This window comes from Ipomoea nil, unplaced genomic scaffold (assembly GCF_001879475.1).
Source record: "Ipomoea nil cultivar Tokyo-kokei standard unplaced genomic scaffold, Asagao_1.1 scaffold2280, whole genome shotgun sequence".
NCBI lineage: Eukaryota > Viridiplantae > Streptophyta > Magnoliopsida > Solanales > Convolvulaceae > Ipomoea > Ipomoea nil.
This window is the reverse complement of record NW_017618708.1, coordinates 2,387,449-2,414,859: the sequence shown is the minus strand read 5'-3', so window position 1 is coordinate 2,414,859 and position 27,411 is coordinate 2,387,449. Positions and strand designations below refer to the sequence as shown.

At 34.9% G+C, this 27,411-nt stretch overlaps 2 protein-coding genes and 1 long non-coding RNA gene across 3 annotated transcripts in view; all 3 read left to right on the top strand.

Annotated features, from left to right (window-relative positions):
- Nucleotides 1–27,411, top strand: part of LOC109150859 (putative late blight resistance protein homolog R1B-16) — a 123,243-nt gene that overhangs the window by 42,228 nt on the left and 53,604 nt on the right. The window contains exon 2 of the mRNA XM_019298833.1: nucleotides 23,426–23,435. Coding sequence (XP_019154378.1) covers nucleotides 23,426–23,435 — 10 coding nt within the window. The remainder of the gene's footprint in view (nucleotides 1–23,425; nucleotides 23,436–27,411) is intronic.
- LOC109150870 lies at nucleotides 1,062–14,074 on the top strand. Its single transcript, XR_002049239.1, has 3 exons — nucleotides 1,062–1,071; nucleotides 3,010–3,024; nucleotides 13,959–14,074. It is a non-coding gene; the product is annotated as an uncharacterized LOC109150870 (long non-coding RNA).
- LOC109150865 (probable disease resistance protein RF9) lies at nucleotides 25,216–26,486 on the top strand. The gene is made up of 2 exons (XM_019298848.1): nucleotides 25,216–25,980; nucleotides 26,381–26,486. The coding sequence occupies exons 1-2, from the start codon at nucleotides 25,270–25,272 to the stop codon at nucleotides 26,468–26,470; spliced, it is 801 nt and encodes a 266-aa protein (XP_019154393.1). The 5' UTR covers nucleotides 25,216–25,269; the 3' UTR covers nucleotides 26,471–26,486.

Here is a 27,411-nt window from a genome sequence, read left to right as displayed (position 1 = left end):
GATTCTTGGAGATGTTAATAGCACTGACATTGTCACAGAAAAGTGTCATTGTTCCTTGAGTTAAACCATAGTCCAGAAACATCTGTTTCATCCAAACCAGCTGAGTACAGCAACCACCTGCAGCTATGTATTCTGCCTCTGCAGTGCTTAGAGAGATTGAGTTCTGTTTCTTACTTAACCATGATACTAAGTTCTTACCAACGAAGAAGCATCCTCCAGAAGTACTTTTCCGATCATCAATATTCCCTGCACAATCAGCATCACAGTATGCAACCAGATTTAGTTCACTGTCCTTGGAATACCAGAGACCATACTGTATTGTTCCTTTAACATATTTTAGAATACGTTTTGCAGCTATCAGATGTGATTCCTTTGGGTCAGATTGTCACCTTGCACAGATTCCAACACTGAACATTATGTCTGGTCGACTGGCTGTTAGATACAGCAGACTGCCTATCAAACTACGATAGACTGTGTTATCCACTGATACACCAGTTTCATCTTTCGATACTTTTGTAGAGGTGGAGATGGGTGTTCTGGATGATTTACATGATTCCAGATCAAACTTTCTGACAAGATTCTTAGCATACTTCTCTTGCGAAATAAAATATCCTTCAAAACTTTGCTTGACCTGTAAACCTAGGAAGTATGCCAGTTGACCAACCATGGACATTTCAAACTCTTCCTCCATCACTTTTACCAACTCATCAGTGTATTTCTGCAGGGTTGATCTAAACACAATGTCATCAACATAGATTTGGGCTATGGTTACATGACTTCCAGTAGTCTTTACAAACAGAGTTTTGTCAACACTTCCGCGTTTATACCCATGCTGGAGCAGATACTGTGTCAGACGTTCATACCAGGCCCGTGGAGCTTGTTTAAGGCCATAGAGAGTTTTTCGAACCTTATAGACATAAGAGGGATGTTCTGGATCTTCAAAACCTTTAGGGTGAGCCACATAGATATCTTCATGGAGATACCCATTCAGAAATGCTGTCTTGACATCCATCTGATATAATGTAAATCCCAAAATGCATGCGACAGCCAACAAGATTCTGATTGACTCGAGTCTAGCTACAGGAGCAAAAGTCTCGTCGTAGTCAATCCCTTCAATCTGTGTATAACCTTGAGCCACCAATCGAGCTTTGTTTCTGGCTATATTCCCTGCTTCATCAGTTTTATTTTTAAAGATCCACTTCGTTCCAATTACGTTGACACCATCAGGTCTTGGTACAAGATTCCAAACATGATTCCGCTCAAACTGATGTAGCTCCTCCTGCATTGCCTTGATCCACAGATCATCCTGTAAAGCTTCTTTGACATTTTTAGGTTCTATCTTTGAGGTATAGCAAGCAGATCCAGATATTTCTGTCAGATTATTTCTCATTCTGCTCCTTGTCTTCATCCCATCTGTTGGATCTCCAATAATGTTATCTGATGGATGGTTTTTCTGAGTTCTGGTGGGTTTGTCTTTACCAACATCCTTTATGAGATCTATCTCCTGTTCCGAACTTTCTTGATCTTCGTCTGACGATTCTTGTGGTTTGAGCTGACTGTTGTTATTACTCGCATCTGACTCATTTAGAGAAGACTCTATCACTGTTGAGTCTACTGATTCTTCCGGATTGTCATCGATAACCACATTTACTGACTCCATCACAGACTGAGTCCTCTTGTTGTAGACTCTGTAGGCACGACTGTTCGGAGAATACCCAAGAAAGATGTTCTCATCACTTTTGGGTTCGAACTTCCCTCTTTGTTCTCTATCAGCCAGCACATAACACTTAGTCCCAAACACATGAAAATATTTCAAATTTGGCTTCTTTCCCTTCCAGATCTCATATGGTGTGTTCGACGTTCCTAGTCTAAGGTAGACCCTATTTATAGTATGACACGCTGTGTGAACTGCTTCAGCCCAGAAGCGTTGTGGCAGATGTGAAGCATGCAGCATAACTCTAGCCATTTCTTGTAAAGTTCGATTCTTTCTTTCCACTACTCCATTCTGTTGAGCAGTTCTAGGAGCTGAGAATTCATGTGATATACCATGCTCGGAGCAGAAGTCTGAATATAGTGAGTTCTCAAATTCCTTTCCATGATCACTCCTTAATCTCTGAACTTTTATGATAGATTCATCTTTTTCCTTCTGAACTCTTATGCACAGCGTCTTAAAGGCCTTGAAAGCTTCTGTCTTTTCTCTCAGAAAGTATACCCAGCTGTATCGAGAGAAGTCGTCTACACACACAAATATGTATTTCTTTCCCCCAATGCTTTCAGTCTGTGTTGGTCCCATGAGGTCTATATGGACAAGGTCTAGGCATTTCTCAGTGGTGATATCTCTTACAGCTTTGTGTGGAATTCTGATTTGTTTCCCAATGGCACATGCACCACAGATTTTTTTCTGGATCAATTCTGATCTTAGGCACACCTTTTACTGCTTCCAGTTTGATCAGCTTATCCATATCTCTGAAGTTTATGTGACCTAGTCGTCTATGCCAGAGTTTCGATTCATCTGATTTGGATAGGTGACATGCAGTTTCATTTGTCAAAACATAGCAATTGTCTGAGGACCGGGTTCCTTCCATGACCAGTTGATTTTCTTTGTCACTAACTCTGCAGCAGTTACGATCGAAGCACACATTCCAATTTTGATCACACAACTGACTGATGCTAATTAGATTTGCTTTCAACCCACTGACTAGCAGGACTTCTTCTAATTGAGGTAAACCTGGTACATTTAGTATACCTTTCCCAACGATTTTACCTTTTTGTCCATCACCATATGTTACAGCTCCACTGCTAGGCTGGACCGCCATCAGACACTTGATATTCCCAGTCATATGTCTGGAACATCCACTGTCGAAATACCATCTAGCATCAGTTGTAGACGCAGTCAGAACAATGGTGGGGTAGCAGATAACTTCTGACTTTCTGACCCAAACCTGTCTAGTGAAAGGTGTAATAGTCTTATTCTGATATTTTTCCTTCCTTTGATCTCTGTAGAAGAAGTAACACTCCGGTCGAGTATGACCTTTTGTTTGACAGTAGTGGCAAATGAGAGTGTAATATTTAACTTTGACAAGTTTTGTACTGACTGAGATAACTGTCCTTGTTCATATCTGCGATCAGCTGTAGTCTTAGACATTCCCTCTTTGATGAACTTTGTTGCGTTATTCGAAGATTCTCCTTGTTCAAATCCCAGACCCTTTTTATCATTAGGATTTCTGCCAGAGTCTAGAATCTTATCTAAGGTAGATGTGGTGTCCATCATCTGAATATTTTTCTTCAAGTTCTCCTGTTCCTTGATTAATTTTCCTTCTCTGGACCGTATCTGAGTGATGAGATCTTCTTTTATGATCAGTTCTGCATTTAATTTCTTTAGAAGATCATCTCTTTGCTTCAGCTCGTCATTCAGATTTTTATTTACTTTCACAAGTTGTTCCCAGCTGGCAACCAGTTTTGCAAATTCTGTCTCAAGTTGATTATGTCTCTCTTCAAAGTCATCAGTTGATATGTATGATTCTCCATCTGATTGATCTCCATCTGACTGAAGGTCTGTAGCAGTAAAGAAAGCTACAAAGTTTCCCACATTATCATCTGATTGATCATTTGAAGTTTCCTCCTCATCGTCACTAAGAGTAGCAACAGACATAGCCTTTTTCCTTTTGAGATATGTTGCACATTCAGCCTGTATCTGACCGTATCCTTCACATTCCCTACACTGTACTGACCGATTGAGAGGTTTTCCTGAGTCTGTGGAACTGTTTCTGATTTGTCTTGATCGCCCAGTCTGAGATTGATTGTTTTGTGAGAAAGGTGTTGTTTCTACCTTTTGATATGAGGAGTTGTTGCCTTTGTATTGTGTCCTGGTAGGCTGACCTTGACCCTTTCTGTTGAAACCTTTTAAGATTTTCTTGAAGTTTTTGGTTAGAAGAGCTAAGGTTTCATCATCTATGTCGTCTGTGTCAGATTCTCGATCAGCCTCAGCCACAAAGGTTACCGACTTTCCTTTCCTGTTGCTTCCAATATCATCATCAGCAAGAACTTCCAGTCCGTATGTGTGTAAGCTTCCCATGAGTTCTCCAACAGTCTTCTTTTTCCCAACCTGTGTGTTCCTGAATAGCAGTTACTTTCATTCGAAAACGTTTAGGTAAAGATCTAAGGATCTTTTTGACCACTCTCTCATCAGTGAACGGTTCCCCAAGTATTGAGGCTCGGTTCATCAAGTTTTGAACCCTACTGTGGAAGGTCGAAATGGTTTCGTCTTCAATCATTCTGAGTGCTTCGAATTCTGACAGAACCATTTGCAGCTTTGACTGTTTGACATCACTGGTTCCTTCAAATCTGGTTTCAAGAATCTCCCATACACGTTTAGCCTCTTTTACTCCTGTAACAAGCGTAAAAACATATTCATGCAGTGATCCTACAATTGAGTTCAATGCTTTGTTGTTCAGATCAGAGACATTCATTTCATCGTCTGTCCAAGTTTCCATGGGTTTTTCTTCAGCAACTCCTTGTGCATTTGGGGTAGTAGGCCGACTCCACCCAGTTAGGATGGTGCGATAAACCCTGGTACCTTGTGCTTGAAGATATATCTCCATACGAGCCTTCCAGAAAGAGTAGTTGTGACCATCTTGTTCTGGTGGTTTCATACATGCATCCATCCTGAATATAACAACCAGCTAACGAACACACAGACAGACTCGCACAAACAAAACGAGAGAATGCAAAACTAAAACAGCCCTTCGGATCAAGTCACTATGTAGACTTAAAAGCTCTGATACCACATGTAATTTTGCAATTCCTCATTTTATGAAAATTGACAGAATTAGATAACTGACTTAGATTACTGATTGATTCAGTTAAGAGGACAATCAGTAACGATAAATCAAGACGAGAATATAAAGGAAAGATAACCGCACAAAAGCCAAAGACACAGAATGTTTACCCAGTTCGATACGGTGTGTATCTACATATGGGGGACGATCACATAGGCGTCCAATCCACTAAATCATAATCCAATGTACAAAGGTAGATATACAGTAATCTTACCCAAGTGCCCCACACAAGGTACAAACCCAGTCTACACAGGTTTAGTGGATTGTTGAAGATGGAGAGCCATGCATTCAGAAGTCCAATGAAATCCCTTCACTTGGAGAGCTCACTCTGATGCAGTCCACTTCAATGACGCTCTATAAGGTTGTTCCCACAACAGTGCGATCACAGTGTCCTCTCGATTTAAGTAGCAGTATCTCTTCTCAAGTCCATCATCTTAATCACCATGAACATATTGTACTGAGAAGTCGCATGTCAATCAAAGTTCTAGTCTCATATAGCAGATATGGAGTGTTTCTTCTTATTTTCGGCGTAACCCTAATTCTTGTCAAATAAGGGTACTTATAGATCCTTCAATAAACACTCTCCATAGTTGACTTTGATTGTAGAAGGTAGGACTATAAAATAATAATGTAATCTCAGAAGATTAGGTCCATACCTTTCTTGAAAATATACGCTGATCATCTTTCCATACTGGTCTAATAAAACCGCGTGAGCCTTTTAAGGAAACAGCTTCCTAAATCAGATCTTTAGTGTCAGTTCTTCTGTTGTTGCTTCTGATTGATCAGTTAGCTGTAGAACCAAACGAACAGACTCTAAACCTATCTTAGTATGCCATAATAATATTGCCAATTATAATATGGGGTTTTTGGACATATAAAAACACTAACAGAGCCTTAAGGCTCCTTTTATAGGAGTCTCAAGGCTCCTATGCCACTTTTCCCACCGATGTGGGAAAAGTGGCAAAACTAAGGGGAGCCGAACGTTCGGGTCCATATATGTTTTTTTTTTTTTTTATAATTTCTTTTTATTAAATTATTATTTTTTTTTATTTTATTTTTTTAAAAAAAAATATTATTATTATTATTATTATATTATTATTATTATTATTATTATTATTATTATTATTATTATTATTATTATTATTATTATTATTATTATTATTATTATTATTATTATTAGAGTTAATCAACGATTTGGTCCCTCAATTATTAGCGAACTGTCAATGTAGTCCTTCAATTGCTTATTCATCGATTTGGTCCTCAAAAATAATTATTTTTTGTCAATTTAGTCCCTCCGGCCGTCGATTTGGTCCCCGAAAATAATTATTTTTAGTCGATTTAGTCCCTCCGGCTGTCGGCAAAAGACGGCCTGAGGGATTAAATCGACTAAAAATAATTGTTTTCGGGGACCAAATCGATGAATAAGCAATTGAAGGACTATATTGACAGTTCGCTAATAATTGAGGGATTAAATCGTTCATTAACTCTTATTATTATTATTATTGTTATTATTATTATTAAATATATGTATACCCTTAGGTCATTTTACATGTTAATCTAAACAACTAATTTTTTCAAATATATTTTTACCCACCGTTGATATATTTCGCTAGTCAAATCCACTAACACTAACCGCTAACTGTTGATTGTCAAACAAGTACATTGCGAGGTAGTTTCTCACTTCAATTTGTTGCATGATTTGAATACTCTCTTTGTCAATCCCTCAAGTAGTTAATATGATTGGCTTTATTAATTATATATATTTTTAAATTTTTTCATGGTATTAATAAAATACTTGGTAAATAAATATATAGCATTATTGTGTATTATAACTTTGCTATTTAATTAAAAAAATAGTGCACAAAAAATATAATAGGCACTGTAGTGAATATAATCAATTGATGAATTTGAATGTAAAGAATTTTTACATTGGAGAAAAATAAAGACAATATAAGTAATGAAATTATTTCTCTTAATTAAATTATTGATAATGAATATTTTTTTTTTGAATAAAGACATTGTAGGGACAATGTAGCGAATATAATCAATTGATGAATTTGAATGGAAAGAATTTTTATATCGGAAAAAATAAAGACAATATAACTAATGAAATTATTTCTCTTAGTTAATTAATTGATAATGAATAATTTTTTTTAATAAAGGCATTGTAGACACATAATTCTAAATTAAAGAAATGCATATGTATTATTTTTTGTTGTAGCTACTAAATTATTATTTAATTTAATAAGAGTAAAATAGAGTACTAATTATACCAACTTTGATTGGGATGTGGTTTGAACCTAAAACCTTTTTTTTTTATTGAAATCAATGAGTATGTTAATGGTGAACTAACAGAATTTAACGGAAAAGATAATATTTAACGGGAAAGTTAACGGATAATCATATAATTAAAGATAAATTAGGAAATCTCAAGGAAATATTAAAATTGGATCAATCTGAGCCATTCATTTGATTAAAAAATTTGACCGTCATTTTTTCTACCCATTATAAGCCTAACTCTCTTTGGATCTTATTAGTATACTAGTTTTTTACGCGCATTGCGCGATTGAGATAATGCCCAATATTTTTTTTTTAAATAAGTACTTCAAAGTATATCAAGGTAAGATTATATTGGAATTGTTCATGCATAAATAATTGAATGTTAAATTTGCGTATTTAAATAGGCAATTCAAAGTTTACAAATGCAAGATAATATAGTTAAGGTTGATTATAATTGTCAATAAAATAATTGTATAGGTAGGGTTGAAACCAAATACGGGACATAATGGAGAGCAAATAAAAATTAGGGCATAAAATATTAAATATATACTAATATTGAAGAGCTAAGTACTGATTGCCAAACAAGGGCATTGCGGGATAGTTTCCCACTTCAATTTGTTTCTGTGATTTGAATACCCTTTTTGTCAAAAAATTCCCCAAGTAGTTAATACGATTGGCTTAATTATATATTTTTTTATTTTTTTATAACAATTATTATTATTATTATTATTATTATTATTATTATTATTATTATTATTATTATTATTATTATTATTATTATTATTATTATTATTAAATATATGTATACCCTTAGGTCATTTTACATGTTAATCTAAACAGCTAATTTTTTCAAATATCTTTTCATCAACCGTTGATATATTTCACTGGTCAAATTCGCTAATATAATCCGCTAACGCTAACTGATAACTGCTGATTGTCAAACAAGGACATTGCGAGGTAGTTCTCACTTCAATTTGTTGTGTGATTTGAATACTCTCATTGTCAACAAATCCCTCAAGTAGTTAATATGATTGGTTTTATTAATTATATATATTTTTAAATTTTTTCATGGTATTAATAAAATACTTGGTAAATAAATATATAGCATTATTTTGTATTATAACTTTGATATTTAATTAAAAAATAGTGCACAAAAAAGATAATAGACAATGTAGTGCATATAATCAATTGATGAATTTGAATGTAAAGAATTTTTACATTGGAGAAATATAAAGAGAATATAACTAATAAAATTATTTCTCTTAATTAATTTATTGATAATGAATATTTTTTTTTAATAAAGACATTGTAGGGAAAATATAGCGAATATAATCAATTGATGAATTTGAATGTAAAGAATTTTTATATTGGAGAAAAATAAATACAATATAACTAATGAAATTATTTCTCTTATTTAATTTATTGATAATGAATACTTTTTTTCGAATAAAGACATTGTAGACACATAATTCTAAATTAAAGAAATGCATATGCACTATTTTTTGTTGTAGCTACTAAATTATTATTTTAATTTAATAAGAGTAAAATAGAGTACTAATTAGACCAACTTTGATTGGGATGGGGTTCAAACCTAAGACCTTTCTTATTGGAATCAATGAGTAAGTTAACAGTGAACTAATAGAAATTAACGGAAAAGATAATATTTAACAGAAAAGTTAACGGATAATCATATTCATAAAGGATAAATTAGGAAATCTTAAGGAAAAAATAAAATCTGATCAATCTGAGCCATTCATTTGATTAAAAATTTGACCTCCATTTTTTCTACCCATTATAGGTCTAACTCTCTTGGGCTCTTATTAGTATAGTAGAGATAATGACTATATGCGTCAGAGGTTTGCTTACTTCGGACGCATATAGTGTTTAAAAAAAATTACTATATGCGTCCAAAGTTGAACAACTTTGGACGTATATAGTAACTATGTGCATCCAAGATTACTTTGGACGCATATTGTTCATACAATCCTTGTCTCCTACATATGCGTCCAAGCAACTTTGGACGCGTATTGTACATTTGCTTGGAGGCGTATGATTGTTTCTGCACTAGTGTCATCAACAAGAGGTGGTCGTAATTCTGTACGAGATTGATCACTACTTTCAAAAGTCATCATATTTGTTTATTTTGGATTTTCCTACGAATCAAAAATTAAAAGGCTTAATAACAAGTAGAAGATATTCAAATTGAACAAAATATTAAAGATGATAACTGCTCTGAGTTGGTGTGCCAACCTTTGGACTTGTTTGTGCGTTCTTCATCAAATATTCCAGCTGAGATTGCATCGTTTCAAACTTAGATTGAATCTCTTTCATTGTTTGTTTTCTAATCTTTTCAACCACCTTCTCATACGTTTTCTTCTCCACGATCTCTTGAATATCACTAACTGAAAAAACCCAGCTAATTTTCCACGATTTATGCTCTCCAGTTTACCAAACACATCTCGTTTACATGCATCATCGAGCCCTTTATGTTTATAACGCGATGCTCCACACTTCGAACACACATGCAAGTCTTTATATTGTTTCCAATACAAAATACAATCGTTTGGACATGCATGGATCCTTTCAATCTCCACGCCAACAGACATAGCATTTTCTTTGCCTCATAAGTTGAACAAGGAAGTTCATTATCATCAGGAAACATGTCCTTTAAAAGTTGTAATAACACCGTGAATCTCTTATCACTCCACCTTTTTTTTTTTCTTTTAAGTTATAGAATTTAAGCACTGCTAATAACTTTGTAAATTTACTACATCTAGAAAATGAAGGTTTTCCAGAATTCTAAAAAAAACTAGCAAATTCTTAAGGCATTTCATTCAAATCCCCTTGCATATCACGCATCAATTAATCTAGCCGGCGATTGTCTCCATCATTTCCAACATTATCTTCATTACTTTGATCTTACTCTACATTTTCTCTACATTAACTTTGATCTGTACTCACACTAGTAGGTACAATTTCACCATGCCATATCCAACAGTCATATCCCTACTTAAAACCACGACGTATCAAATTACTCTTAATTTGTTCAGAACTACGAAACATTTTTAGATTTCTACAATCATAACAAGGGCACACTATATAATTTTCACCAATTTTACTTGCATATTCCTCGGCAATTTTTATAAATTCTTGAACCCCATGAACATATTCAAGTGTATTGCGTTTCTTATACATCCAACTCCAATCCATATCTCCTATATATTGTCGCACAACATTTAGGATATGATAAATGGGTTAGTTTACTTAGTTATAACTTATAATTAAAGGCTCAAGTTCAAGCTTTAACTAAATAATTTAAAATTTAAAATACTACCTAAAACTAATTAAATAATTTACTACCTAATATCACACAATGACAAGTTATACATAATACACAATAAGAAGTATATATATATATATATATATATATATATATATATATATATATATATATATACATAATGCACAAATTTTTTACAAAAATGACTAACATGCATACACAATAACAGAAAATTAATCTAAACATAATACACATTTTTTATTGAACAATTTTATCACAACAATAACTAACATGTACAATAACACACCATTAATCTAAATTAAAATAAATAAGATAATTTCTAAAGTATATTATAAATAAATAAAATTTAATTAAACAAGGGACGACGACAAGCGAACAAGCGAACAGTGATGGCGGGTGGGGCGGCGAGCGACGACGAGGGGGAGAGCGGCGGCGATTGGAGATGGGACGAGCTGCGGCGGCGGAGTATTGGACAAGGGACGACGACGACGACGACGGAGAGCGGTTGTGTTTGGGAATGAAGACGATGACACGGGCTTGTTTGGAGGTTTCGGGAAGACGACGCGGGCTGGATTTTTTTTTTTTTTTGTTGTTCAGGAAACTCTAACTATATGCGTCCGAAGTTTGGAAACTTTGGACGCATATAGTTCCTTTACATATGCAGCCCCACAATATGCGTTCGGAGTTTCCAAACTTCAAACGCATATTGTTTTTTATATAAAAATAAAATAAAATTATATAGTGGCATTTTAATTATAAAAATGTCATCGCTCCCACTTTACGCGTCCGATATTTAAACTTTGGATGCAAATTTCTAGATTTTTTTGATCCTTTTTGTACTAGTGATGCTATTGATATGCTAATCCACCGACCCGCCAATTGGTCTTCGATGATACCATCAGGTGCGTACTTAATTTGGTGAGTACCAAGTGCTTCCCTTGTTGGCCACCCTTGCATCCTCTTGTCTAGGATATACTCCGTAATATTCTTCACTGCTTGTTGCGGAAGAGTAAACTGGAGGCTTCCCATGATGCTCGTTGGCCGACCAACTACTCTTCCCTTCGTCTGACCAAAGCCTTATATGGTCTTAAGCAGGCTCCCAGGGCTTGGTACTTGGAACTTTCTCAGTTCTTGTTGCGTTGTGGGTTTTTGAAGTCACAGGCAGATGCGTCTTTGTTTGTTTATTCTGCTAATGATATTATTGTTTATTTCCTGGTGTATGTCGATGATATTATACTAACAGGAAACAATGTTGCATGTCTTGATCAATTTGTTGGCATGTTGTCTGCTCAGTTTGCTCTTAAGGATCTTGGTCCCTTGCATCATTTCCTGGGTATTGAGGTGGTTCCAACACCTGGTGGTGTGTTCCTGTCTCAGAGTCAGTATATCACGGATATTCTGGTCCGGTTCAAGATGGATGGTGCAAAGGCTGTTTCAACACCGCTGGCTACCTCGGACAAACTGCTTCCTACGCAATCTGGTGTAGTACCAGTTGATGTCACTCAGTTTCGGCCCCTCCTTGGCTTGTTGCACTGGCAGGCTGCTAGACAGTTGCTGCGTTATCTAAAGGGAACAGTTTGTCATGGTTTGTTCCTTCGTACCGGGCAGCCACTTATGCTAAATGTGTATACAGATGCTGATTGGGGAGGCTACACCACTGATGTCCGTTCCACTACTGCGTACTTAGTATATCTTGGTTCCAATCTCATTTCTTGGAAGTCTGCTCGCCAGAAATCTATGTCGCGGCCATCCATGGAGTCTGAATACCGAGCCCTGGCGAATGCTGCTGCTGAAGTCCTGTGGATTAAAAATTTTCTTTGTGAGCTCCGGTTGCAACTGATGGAATCTCCGGTCCTGTTCTGTGACAATCTTAGTGCAACATACGTGTGCAAGAACCCCGTGTTCCATTCCCGTATGAAGCATCTAGCGCTTGATTACTTCTTTGTCCGTGACTTAGTAGTTAATGGCTCACTGGTGGTTCGGCATATCCCTTCGTCTGCTCAGCTTGCTGACTTCCTTACCAAACCGTTGGGCAAGGCCGTGTTTCTTCGGTTTCGGTCCAAGATTGGAGTCTCTGATGGGTCCTCAATCTTGCGGGGGCGTATTAAGGATATATGAGGCTCACTTTTGTTATCTATGTTTTGTTATATTTTAGCTCATGTTGAATAGGTGTATGATAGGTTAGTTGTCGTAACTTCCTACTATCTTTCCTCCTCTGTAAACTATTTATAGCTGCCTGAGTTTGCAGTGGTTAATTCATTCAGTTCTATAAACTCTATACCGTGCTTGGCTAAATTCTTTAGAGATTCTTGGGTAAAAGTGTTTATGAACCTATGTGCCTGAGCTCTCAGTTTCTTTAATATATTATTATTTGAGTTTAATACTTGTGTTGCAATCGCGATAATATTGTTTGATGCTTGTAATTAATGGTCATGGTTACTAGCTTCATAGCCATGTTTGTGTCACCAATGGGAGTTCGGGCATAAATTAGGGCACACAGGATTGCACCTAATGGTTGGACCTTGGGAAAGGGGAATTTATTAGGGCGGTTTAATTCTTGATTATTGCGCATCGAGAGATGGTAGTAGTTAGGAATTTATGATGCTTGATCTTGTTTTATTGGGTGTTTAAGCCACGGGAGTGGAAATTCACTAGTGTTAGTGACTACGAGAGTAGCTCTATACCACCTTGCATCCCCACACTTATTAAACACAGGTTTTAATACGATCCTTAAGATTTGGCACTAGGTGATTAAATACTTAAATTCCATGAATCTCATCTTCTCTCTTATTGTTTTCAAAATCCTGAACCTCTGTTTTTTTTTTTTTTATTTTATGCCAATCAATCATCTAAGTAATTGTTAGGATTAGCTCTAATGAATAAGTTAGTAACTAGTGCTTGATACAACCACTTCCCTGTGGATCGATAACTCGTACTCCGAGAATTATTTGTTTGCAAATATACTACGCCCATCAAGTTCGATGGTTTAATTGTTGTTTTCCAAATAGTTCAATGGCTTATTTTTACTTTATCCAATGATTAAAAGAATGCTGGGTAGCCAATTCATATATCTAAATTACAAAGTGCTCCTTTCTTAAAAGTTCTGAAATTGATATATTTGAGTTCTCAGATATACTCGGTATCCATTATATCTTAGAAAATTGACACATCAATGCTCCTAACACACTCGAGATGATGTAAATCTGTTGTAAAGCAAATTGTGAGTGTCACATGGCTTGGATTGTCGTTGTTGGTATCGAACTGTACGTGTTGTAATTGGGTTAGTTATTATGACAACTTAGAAGAGCTAATAGAGTCCATGTATAGGTAAAGTAGATTAATTCAGCTGATGGACGAACTTCCTTAGGAGTCGCTCACACTGTGAAGGATCTGTTGGATAATATTCGCAACGTCAACACGCGGGCTGGAAACCTTTTAAGAAACACGAACACAATGGGTGTATGGCTGAAAGGAAGTATGTGCCGTGTTATAAAAACACTACCTTAAAAGCGTTATTTTCCCGGTAACGATGCAGTCAGAACTCTGGCACGCTTTCGACAGGCTACACAGACTAACTACGCTTAGTTCGCACCAACTATAGCACAGGTGAACCTGACTCAATGCTCAGACCAAGAGAATACAAGATGAAAGAATGAAGTTGTATTCATCTTTTTGGTGTGTCTCTTCTCAATGTAGAATGTTATTTTTATAGTGAATAATCCAACAGCCTACTACGGTTTTAGCCATGGAAAGGCGTAGGAGAAGGGAGGTATGACATTTGTATCTCAAAATCCAAGAAATTAGCTAGCTTAACTTTGAATGTATCCAAAAATCCCCCACACATTCAAAGTAGAAAGCTAGAAAGGATAATGTCTGAGCAATAGAAATGAGTTGATCTTAATGTCAGTGTTTTGAGAACTTGAACTGACACGTAGTGGCACTGAGTAATTTCCTCCCGAGAGTGATATGAATCTTGAACTCACCAGTTAGAGAAATTTTGAACTCTAATGCACACACCAACTCTAAAAAGCAGGTTCTGCGAAAGTCAAACTTTTTGACTTCTTATGAATACTCTTAGTATTCAAGTCTGTTATGTCTATCTCTATATAGACTTCTACCCTGTCAGAGTCTATCTCAATATGGACTCTTAACTCTGGCAAGTCTAATCGCATTATAGACTTTTTATGTCTGTCAAGTCTATTTCAATATAGACTTTTAACTCTGTCAAGTTTATCTTAATATAGACCTCCTTTAAAGGATTATATATAGTGTAGTTAAAGACATAAATCAGTTGTAAGTCTTTTCACGATTTCGTTTGACCATAAAAGTGGTATCCGTTATAAATTCCTTACCTCACTGGTATTAACCCCATCTCCCTTGATATTTCAAGGATGGTTTTTCTGTTTAGACCTTTTGTGAGAGGATTTCTCAGAACTCACAAACTCCATTGTGATCAATCTTTAGCCATTTGCCACACAAATAGCGGTTTGGGGATCATAGTGTATGGGCACGGCAGGTGTTGGACACCCCCACAATGGTACGTCTGCCAATAAATTTCTTAGCCACTCAGCATCTTGGTTGGCTAGATCAAGCTCTATGAACTCTGCTTCCATAGTTGATCTAGCAATGCATGACTGTTTCGTTGACTTCCACGATACAGTTGCCCTACACATGAGGAACACATATCCACTTGTTGAACTGAAATCCAAGATGTCATTCACCTAGTTTGCATCACAAAACCCTTCTATCACTGCTGGGAACCCTACATCATCTAGTCCCCAGTCTATGGCACCTCTCAGGTACCGAAGCACTCGTCTCAGTGCACACCAGTGAGTATCATTTGGGTTGTGTGTATATCGACTGAGGCGGTTAACCCTTTTTCACTCTAGTCAGGAATCTCGTTATGTCTACCTCAAAATAGACTCCCCAATTGAGTATATAAATCATTAAGAGCACTTTTGTACTTAAGCATTATGCGGTGAATTCATTAGGCCTGTCTCAACAAAACCACCCTTCTCATAGGGTTATGAATTCATTAAGAGCTGTAGCTCAACCTCACAAGTACACACATTGTAGGAATGATCAATTAGTGTACTACTTTGTCATTCTTTTCATGGCTTCGTTTGACCACAGAAGTGGGACCTACCACGAATTCATCACCTCTTGGGCTTTAAGCCATTCCAATAGTTCAACGACTAACCTCATAATTAGTCATTTCTATTAAAGTAAGTTGATCATCTTGATCAAACTTACGACGAGTACTTTATTTACTCATAAATAATTCACTTAAAATTTTCATGTTCAACATTAAATAATCTCTTTTAACATTGTTGTTGGTACCACGTTGAGACTTTTAAGAAAGAAATATATCAGGAGTTAATTAACCACCCCCCCCCCCCTCCCCCTCCCCCCACAATGCAACACTTAACAAATATTTTTCTCAAAAGTATTTGATCTCTTACCCAAATTGATCTTTGGTGCCCAATATTAGCTCCTTTGTAAACTAAGTTTTGCAAATTTGCTTTGTGAAGCATTGTAGTAGCTTCGCACTTTACCTGATACATACTCAATTGAATATTTTTTCAACAAACTTGGTTATCTTGACCCATCATAATTATCCTTTAAACAGGAATTATAGGTCTTTCAAGATGACTCAACCAAGAATTTAAATAGTATATATAAATGCTCATTGTTTGTAAGCCATAGAGATAATGTTGTCTATATGCTACTTCATGTTGGACAACATAATCACAAATTTCACATAATATTCATAAAAGAAGTTAATCTCATACCTAAAGAATATGTTCAAACTGACATTTATTAGGACATATATTTCAATACAGTGAATTCAACAAGTATAACTTTAATACTCAAAGTTATTCCACTTGCACAACTTTTCCTTCACTTGAGGAAATTTAAAACTCATATAAAGCATTCATGTGATGCAGATCAATCTTACTGTTGCAGTACTTCAACAATTTTTATTGCAAGGCTTTAATTGTTTAACAACATATGAAAGTCAACCTCATTTCAGGTGAAGATCAAGTGGCGCTCTAACTAGCTTGCATGATCAACACCCTACTTCTTAAAAACTCCCAGATCGAGTGGTGAAACCGAAGTTTAATTAAAAACCATCTTCCTATACAGAGTATTCAAGAAGGATGACTTTTCCATGCTATCAGCACAATGTGAGTAAAGCCTTAGAATTTAGTCTCGGTACATAATTCAAATATTTAAGATTAAGTGACTATACAACATATATGTGTCTCATTAAATAGTACAGTGTTTGTAACATATCCACAATATAACACATAATGTTATAAATTCGATATGTGCATAAGTACACAATTTATAAGCTTTAAATCAGATTGATGATTTAATCACTTAGCAGTGGTGTTAAATCAACACTTCTAACACAACAAAATCATAAAGCTCATATATGTGAATAATAATAATAATAATTCACTTATCATTGTGTACACCGCTGTTAATTTTCTCTATAATATTCAAAGCACTCACCAAATAAAATATGAAATGGTGATTTCTAAAATGTTTGTCACAATATATATTTCACGTTTCAAATGCTCTCAAAACATAATAATCAAATGGATGCAAAGATATAGGCAAACCATCTTCTGAATTATGCCATTATGATAGTTTGAAGGGAATAAGGTCAATGCCCAATAATATATGACTACTTGTGCTCAAAATAATCATTTCCATATGATAGTCTATTATAATATAAATATCATGTGTCATATTGAAATATGATGAGACAAACCTCATCGGAGTATGGTCAAAGCTCCGATATGAACCCAATAATTATTTCTGTTGTACTCCCTTGCTTAAAGGTTACACATGAGCCGAAGCAAAGTGCTTCACCAGTATTGTTCTATATGAAGTTGTTGCTTTCCACTGCTAATCTCTGTTGTTGCTACACCATCATGTCATCAGAAAATTATTATAATCTGCTCCATGATTCGAGTAGTTGACTGTTGCTAAATTAACGCTTTTAATTGTTGGATAATATTCACAACGTCAACGCGCGGGCTGAAAATTAAACCTTTTAAGAAACACGGACACAACTGGTGTATGGCTAAAAGGAAATCTGTGTCGTGTTATAATAACACTACCTTAAAACCATTATTTGCCAGTAATGGTGCAGTCAGAACCCTGGCACACTTTCAACAGGCTACACAGACTAACTACACTTAATTCGCACCAACTATAGCATAGATGAACCTGACTCAGTGCTCAGACCAAGAGAATACAAGATGAAAGAATTAAGTTGTATTCATCTTTTTGGTGTGTCTCTTCTCATTGTAAAATGTTGTTTTTATAGTGAATAATCTAACAGCCTACTACGGTTTTAGCCATGGAAAGGCATAAGAGAAGGGAGGTGTGACACGTGTATCCCATGATCCAAGAAATTAGCTAGCTTAGCTTTGAATGTTTCCAACAGGATCTACATTACAATGAGCGGTTATATATTGACTCAATATGTTGAAAGGAACAAATTAAATCAGAACGCTGGATTTAATCAAAGTCAAAGGAGAAATGAAGCGTCCGGATTCAATCTCAAGAAAGGAATCAAATTAGTTAGATTTTTCTAACTGATTCAAAACTCTCTATATATTCTCTGTTCAAGAAGCTGAAGTAACAGACGCCAAGAGATTTAAAGAAATCAAAAGAGAGAATGTGAAACAGAAATATTTCAAGAGAGATGAACAACTGATAGCAATTTTGATTGAAGATCAACTTACAACTATCATTTTATAAGAAATTGATCTGAATACGAATCTCAAAGTTGAGTATTCAATTGATGAATTGATTTGTAGATTTGAAGACTTTGCGTATGAATTACACTACTAGGAGTTAACACCTTTAGCAGACAGGATGTTGACGTTAATAGCATAATTGAAGACAATCTAATATAAAAAAAAAAAAAGAGCAACTAATTGAACTAACTTACCTTTGCTGAGTTTGAAAAAATCTAATGTTAATGCGTAAATATCTCACATTTAAATATAATATTATTAAATTAATTAAAATTAACTTTACATATTTAAGAATAATGCATAATGATCAAGATCTATCAATTTAAAATGAAGAAGATCTTAGCTTTTGCAAGCTTGAAAACAAAAATTATTTCTATGAAAGGATTCATCAATACTGCCAAATCTCTAGTGAGGCACCAGTACTGGTAGGTTATTGAAGATTCTGATCCCCCATCATCATGGCTAGGAGAAGGAACTATTGAACTCTTTGATTTAAAGGTATTCATCTTAATTAAATTTCTATTGTGTGTGATTTTATATTCACATTAAGGGTCCGTTTGTAAAGCAGGAAAATGACTTCTGGAAAATGAGTCATATCCCTTTCCAGTGTTTGGTTGCATTCTGAAAAACTGTCTTATGGGGGTGTATTCAATCATGACTTTTGTAGAGTTTTAAAGACTTTTAAAATGATTGATTTTAATAAACTTTGATTGACTTTTATAGAGTCGTTCAAAACTCTTTAAAACTTTATAAGACTCTATAAAAGTTTATATAAAAAATATTCATAGACTTTTATCAACTTTTTATTTTAAAAAGTCTACAAAAGTTATTGAAGTTCTAAATTGAATACATTCTTACAAACTTTCAACGATTTTGATTCTTATCATTTATAATTTTCTTACAAAACATTTATAATATATCATAAAATTCTTCTTATTATATAGTTGTTCACCCACATAACATTCTCAACAGTATTAATTTTATCCATAGTATGCTGAGACTATATGCCAATTACTTATATATATTATTAATAAACATCAACAAAACAAAACAAAAAAAAAAAAAAAAAAAAAAAAAAAAAAAAAAAAAAAACTGTTTCATTAGAAATTCCTAACAATATTGAACAATAAAATTTATAATAAAAGAATCGATCAAATAAAATATTTAAAAATATAATTACATGTTTCATAAAATAAAAAAATAAAAATCTAATATTAGTAATTTTTTATATATTGTTAGGCATCACGCAAAGAACTATTATTTGCAATAGCAATTTGACATTGCGAACAACAACAAGGTGCTACTGTTTGCAACCCAAATTATTGTTGCGAACAGTAGTTTGCTATTCGTAGTAACTTGTTGTTAAAGAAAATAAAAATATATATTATGAATATAAAAATAAAAAGAATAAAAATCAAAATATATAAGTATTTATATGAATATTATGAAACATATACTAAAATTTGACGATGAAAAATTTGCTTTGTTCATGTATTTAGGAAGAATTAGAGAAAGTTAGGGATAAAAATTCATAGAAAAAATAAAAATCAATATAAGCAAGCAATAATGAAGTAAAAATAATATTATTTCGAATTTTTAGAGGAAGATTGTAAAGTTTAGGAGAGAGAGAAAAATCGGTAGAGTTTAGGTATGAGGAAAATATAGGATAATGAAGAAAAAGAATAATTTTATTGAATTTAGATAGGTTTATAAAGTTTAAATAGGGAGAAAATGGAGTTTAAATAGAGAGAGAAAACATTCAAAGTTGTTAGAAATAAAATTTTGAAATCTTGGGGTTGATGGTTGGATTTCAACTATTTATATTTGAGAATGAAAAGTCTACAAAAGTCCTAAAATTAAAAAGTCTACAAAAGTTTATAACTTTTTGAATACCACATGACTTTTAAAGACTCTTTAAAAGTCTTAATCGAATACCACACGACTTTTAAAGACTCTTTAAAAATCTTGATTGAATACCGTCTGACTTTTAAAGACTCTCTAAAAGTTTTAATTGAATACCTCCAAACTTTTAAAGTTTATAAAAGTCTTTAAAACTCTATGAAAGTCATGATTGAATACCTCCAAACTTTTAAAGTTTAGTGTGTTTGGTTCATTTTCTGAAATGAGTAGAATTGTATAATTAAATATTTTAATTATTTTATTTAGAATATTACAACATGTATAATAATATATAATAATAATAATAATATAATAACAATTTTAAATATAATAAAAAAATAACTAATAAGATATCAAAATAACTCATCAAAGTCATGTAATTCAAAACAACAACAATAATAATAAGTGGTGGTGTATGTTTTTTATAATATCTGTTCAAACATACTTTCTCAACCTAATGAAACACAAAGAGTCAACAATGCCTCCACTGAGGTTTGATTTCATTACCTCCACATGAGAAATGTCACTACATGCCATCTGAACACAAGGTGCTTAGCGATAATAGTGTTGTTATTTGTTATATAATAATAATAATAATAATAATAATAATAATAATAATAATAATAATAATAATAATAATAATAATAACAATAATAATAATAATAATAATAATAATAATAATAATAATAATAATAATAACAATAATAACAACAATAATAACAACAATAATAATAACAATAACAATAATAATCATCATCATCATCATCATCATCATCATCATCATCATCACCATCACCATCACCATCACCATCACCATCACCATCACCATCACCATCACCATCACCATCACCATCACCATCACCATCACCATCACCATCACCATCACCATCACCATCACCATCACCATCACCATCACCATCACCATCACCACCATCATCATCATCACCATCACCATCACCATCACCATCACCATCACCATCACCATCACCATCACCATCATCATCATCATCATCATCATCATCATCTAGACACGTGGACGGCTGTGAGTGGTTCTGATTTTTCTCCAAGGCAACCGGTTCTCACCTGAACGGTTTCCTATATAAACACAATACTCACGCACATTATCGCCCAAGCTTCTTGTTACTTCTTCCTTCAATTTGGCCATGGATTCTGGATTATCAGCTATCTTCAGTTGAATGTTTATATAAATGACGCACGCACAGTAAAATTTGCACAGCAGCTAAGTGTGGATTTCTGTTGTATTATTCCCATAATTTTTAACCACCATAGCTCGCCTTCGCATCATCATCATCAGGGAGGGGGCAAATGGCTACTGGGATAGGGAAGAAGGAAGCTGACATCAATATTTTTTGCTGCATTTTACACATTCACGCACATTAAGTACAAATCTCAGGCACATTAAGCACAACACTCACGCACATTGAGTACAAATCTCATGCACATTAATCCACCGCACGGGAACCTTTCAGTATATATATATATATATATATATATATATATATATATATATATATATATATATATATATATATATATATATATATATATATATATATATATATATATATACATACATATATACATATATACACACACACACACTAAACTAAGAATAGAGATCAAATGCGGTAATAGGCTTCATGTGCGGAGATGGGTTTAATCTCAGCCCTTGATCTAATCAAAATCAACAGCCCAAATTGAACACAGATAAAAAAAAAAAAAAAAAGGGACGGCAATTTGATCTTTTTGCATCTAGGTCTAATTTAAGGCGCGTGGTTTTTGTGCTTAAGATGCGTGGTTTCTGTGTTGTGTGCTTATAAAGTGCGTCAATTATTGAAACTTAAGGTGCGTTGTTTTCCTTCTCAAGGTGCGTGGTCTATGTGCCTAAGGTGCGTCATTTGTTGAAACTTAAGGTGTGTCGGCCTAAAGCTTTAGGTGCGTGCTTTTCCTTCTTAAGGTGCGTTGTTTTACTTCTTAAGGTGTGTCGGTCTAAAGCTTTATGTGCGTGATTTTCCTTCTTAAGGTGCATTGTTTTCCTTCTTAATTAAGGTGCTTTGTTTTCCTTCTTAAGGTGCGTTGGTTTCTTCCTTAATGTGCTTTGCATCTATTTTTTTTGTTGTTTGTTTTTTTTTTTTAGTCTTAAAACAAAACCACTATCCATTTCCAATAATGTTTCAGCAATCAGTTAAAAGACATTGCAAAAGTAACACAAAAGAGAAGAGATCAGATGAACACCAGTAGCATATTCTGGGTTTATAAAAACGCCTTTTTTTAAAAAAAAAATTCATTGATTTGAGCAATTGATCTAGATTTGATCAATGACTCAGATTTAACCACATCTTTTACCTGAGAGATTCTTTGCACCAGAAACCGCCCCTAAACTTTTTTTTTGAAGGGTAAATGCTGTTATAATTAATCAACCAAAGCCGAAACAAACCCAGGAGGAACATCCTCCCACAGCATAGAGTTTGCCTGAGATAAGGCTGCCTAAGCTAACGAATGAGCTAAAACATTTGACGTACGGGGAATGTAAATAACAGAACAAGAATGTAAAAGACTCATCAAGTCCCGACATGCTGAAACAGCTACACCATCATAAGAGTGAAACTCCGCTGCTGAAGTAGAAAGGGCGTGACATAAGTTCAAACAATCCGTCCGAAGTACCACCTCCATAACCCCACGTTCTCGTAGCCAAGATAGGGCTTCCTTGCACGCATAAGCCTCCGCCATAAAAGGTCCCGTAGCTAAACTTAATATTATGAAAATTAAATTGAAAATAATTTCAATTCAATCTGCTTAACCGAACCAGACAAAATAAATGGGTGGAGGGTGCAATTTTTAAAATTTTTTTTGAGATCTAAATTATTTTATTTAATGATTGCTTCAGACAAGTCGTCATACTTAGCTCTAGAAATTGCGTTGCTAGGAGGTTGATCACCCATGACACCGGCAATAGAACCAATGTTATGAACTAATCGTCACAAGAAGAAAAAATATGATAGAAAATAACACAGAACTGGTCTGAGTTTTCTTGAGGCCTCAGAACTCCCTAATTTCTTTTGCTGGGATAACTGACTGATTACCAGATCAGCGATGGTAATGAAAGTCTTGGCTTGCTGCAACAAATTGTTGAGGCTAAGATTAGAGAGATTGAGCTGGAAGCATCATCGAAGCGTCTTGGTATAAAGGCTTGTCTCCCCAGGCTTTATGGAAAGCAGCAGCTTGCTCGGCTCAGAGAAGTCAAACAAAAGATGCTCTCTCTCCATAAAAAACTTCTCTTGCTGCAGGACGTTCTTCAGGAATCTGAGATTGGCAATGATGATGCAGGAGCGATGAAAGATTTAGAGGCAGAGATGAGGGATGTATGGTTCAAAGCCGAAGAAAGGATTGAGATGGAGTTGACTACCATTTATCTAGCAAAAGATAGTCTTCTTCATATAATAGATTGCCTGCTCAGGCTTCATCAAATCTTCATAGAAGCAGAAAAACAGACTAATTATCGCAGCAATGAGTTTATTAGGATTCAAACTGAATACCAGCTAATTGCAAAGGCGGCTTCATCACAAAACGAAAGACTCACTGATGTTCCACTCCTTGGTCAGATCCAACAAAGAGGACTACAGCTTGTCAAAGGGTCATCACTGCATGATCTAGTACACAAGAAAATTATTGTGAGTAACATTTCCAAAACGTTTCAAAGTTTGACGGTAGAATGGTCGGATGCGAGAAGCTGTTCGAGAAGATATTGGATCAGCTGCTCGCGCAACAAACAACTAAGGGGAGACAAGTTGTTTCAATTGTTGGCATGGGAGGAATAGGCAAGACCACTTTAGCACACAGAGTTTATGAACATCCATCAATTACTTCTCATTTCGACAAGCTAGCATGGGTTACTGTATCCCAAGAGTATAACATAGAACAAATGCTCCGATGTCTTCTTAGTTGTGTTATTGCAGCATCAGGAGATGAACTCCATAAACAGAGCACTGAGCAAGTCCAATTACCTAATAAACAGAGCACTAACCAAGACCAATTAGCTGAACGCCTGCGTAAACACTTGAAGGAACAGAGATATTTGATAGTGATGGATGATATATGGAGCACTGCTGCTTGGGATAGTGTGCAAAGATGCTTTCCAGATGATAATAATGGAAGCCGTATACTATTGACTTCTCGACTAAGAGAGGTGGCAGAATATGCTAGCTCAGGTAACTCTCCTCTTAACATGCCTTTCTTAGATGCCGATGAAAGTTGGAATCTTTTTTGCAAAGTCTTTGATAAAACTGAATTCCTTCCTGTGTTTGAGCAAATTGGTAGAGACATAGTGAAGAAATGTAAAGGATTACCTCTAGCTATAACTATAGTAGCTAGTCTTCTCTCCAAGACAGAAGAGGAGGAGAAAAGGTGGAAGAATGTTGCAAAAAGTGTAATGGGTGATTCTAGTGATGCATGTTCCAGAATACTATATTTGAGTTACAACCAATTACCGCACCACTTAAAAGCATGTTTTCTATATTTTGGAATTTTTGAAGAAGACTATGAGATCTCTGTGAAGAAGTTGGTTAGGTTGTGGGCAGCAGAGGGATTTTTGAGCACTGTGAAGCATGTGAATTTGGAGAAAGTGGCTATGGAATGCTTGCAAGATCTTGTTGATAGAAGTCTTGTAATAGTTAGCAAACAAAGCTATAATGGGGAAATGAAGAGAATAAGGATCCATGATCTGTTGCGAGATTTGTGCTTGAGAGAAGCTAGACTTGAAAATCTCTTGAACGTCAATGGAGATAAAAAACCTTGTCGTTGGATAAGTCATACATCAAGATCTTTCAGTAATAAAGTCATGTTTGAAGATGAGTGCTTTCACAAACCTCATTCTTTTCACTTTAATCATCATCTTTACTGTTCTTGGGGTGAAGTTGTGGGATGTCTAATTTCACACTTGAAACTACTAAGAGTAGTAGACTTGAGAAGTAGATTTTGGGGTGAAGTTATAGACCTACATTTGCTTGCAAATCTTGTTAATTTGAGATACATTGCTTTGTCCGTATATAAGCCTTCTGAGATAAAGCTCATTGAGCATTGGACTATGCAAAGTTTGATTGTTAGTGGGGATGATGTTATATCATATTCCTTTGAGCCATTTGGAATTTGGAAAATGCCACAATTAAGGAATTTTTGCATTAGTGGAAGTATTTGTTCATTAGAAACTCCGTCAGTTGTTTATAGAAACTTAGAGAATATATCTTGGTTGGATTCTAAGTTATGTACAAAGGATCTGTTTACAATGATTCCGAATTTAAAAACATTGGGGGTTGATGGTGGATACTCTGTTTATAGGAAAGATTGGTTTTATAATTTTGTGCACTTGGAGCAGCTTGAGAAACTAAGCATCAGAAGGTGGGAGGGTGTCAACCTTGTTATGTGTAGCATCCCATGGGCAACTTGTTTACCAAATCTTAAGAAGCTCAGCTTGTTGAAGTCTAATCTGCGCTGGAGTGAGTTGAGCGCTATTAGTATGTTGCCTAATCTGGAGGTTCTAAAATTGATAGATGCTTGTAGAGGCCCAAAGTGGGAGACGACATCTGATGTAGGGTTCCATCGATTGAAGAGGTTGGTAATTAAAAAAACAAATTTGCAACGTTGGAATGTTGTGGGTGACCATTTTCCTATGCTCGAATGTTTAGAGATTAGTGAGTGCTATTGGTTGAAAGAAATTCCTCGTGGTTTTGCCGATATCACCACACTAGCATTGATTCAATTAAGCGAATGTTGGGATTCCCTTGTGGCTTCTGCAAAGTGGATTCAAGAAGAGCAAAACAACAACTATGGAAATGATGCCCTCCTTGTTCGTTCCGAAAATAATTTGGTCTCTTTCTATCCCTCTGATATATCTCTCACCAGTTAACATGCACTTCATACTACTTGAATTTTTTATGGCTGATGGTTGCAATGGATAATCATCTGATCTGATATGTTTTCTTTCACATCTATTTCTTTTTTAATTTCTCTATCTCATATTTCCTTAGCTATCTAACTGTTGTGCGTTCGCCTCTTCTTTTTACTGAATTTATTATTTCCAGACTTGGCGTAAGCGGTTTTAGGAGGAAGAGAGTGATGAACGAATAGCAGTATGTAGGTATGTTGTATGAGCAGATATAACTAGTGTTTATTTTGGTGTTTTTTTTTTGTCTCAAATTAAAGAAAAATGGATGAATTAAGCTTATTGCTTTCCCTTTTTGGAAATATATATATAGGAAGGCCCGGAGAATGTGCATAGCGGTGAGCTGAAATGGTCTCAGCGGGCAATTCATTCTCAGAAATCTGATGGATGCTGCTGCCATTGCATGGGAAAATAATTTTTATTTATTCATTTAAAGTTTGTTAGTTTGTTTCTAGAGATTTTGGTGGTGGGAATTTGTTTGTTGGTTGCAATATATAAAGCTGCTCTGCACTGCAATGAATAATCATTATCTCTTTAATTTTCTCTTATTTTTCTCTATCCATCTATCAACACCTGAATTTCATCTAATGCCTCAACTACTGTTTTGTTGCTCTATTTGTTTGTTTGTTTGTTTTTGTGTGTGTGAGAGTGTGGATTAGCCAAGAATTGAATTGAAGTTGGCTGAATATTCTGTTGCACCCACATCATATCATAGCATTGTAGTTTGTAGGATCTTAGCTGAATTTCTCCATCTCAAGTCTCAAAACTGTTTTTTTTAGCCAGAGTAAACTAAATGTATTAAATGCCAAAACTACCTCATGTTTGTTTGTTTTTTAGTGCTACTGACTCTGTTACAATGTAGTATCTGTTCTCCACTGAGGCGAAAACGCACACCCTTCCATATGAGAGTGCAACTTTGGTGCCACTAGACCACAAAGTCTTGGCTACCTCATGTTTGTTTATTTTATATTAATTTAAATTTTTATATATAAAAAAATATTCCATATTATTTATTGTTTTGAGCAGAGATGTTTTTGTCATTTGACTTGTTCTCATTTATAGGATCAAATGAAAACAAGTCCTTATGAGAAAACTAAGAACTCATCTCAACCTTACATCTGAAAAAAATCATATAGATCATATCAGATTAGAAAAACACATGATATGAGAGGCCAACCCTAATTCTCTCTCGTCTCTGCTTTTCGACTACTCAACTTCCTACACGGTCGCCGCCTCCGTGAAACAAGTGGATCGGAGGCGGCGTCCAATCGTCTTTCCCCTACCGCCATCTCCACCGCAAACAGCGTCCGCCTTCATTGTTTTCTCTGCCTTCACCATTTTTTCTTTCATTCTCTG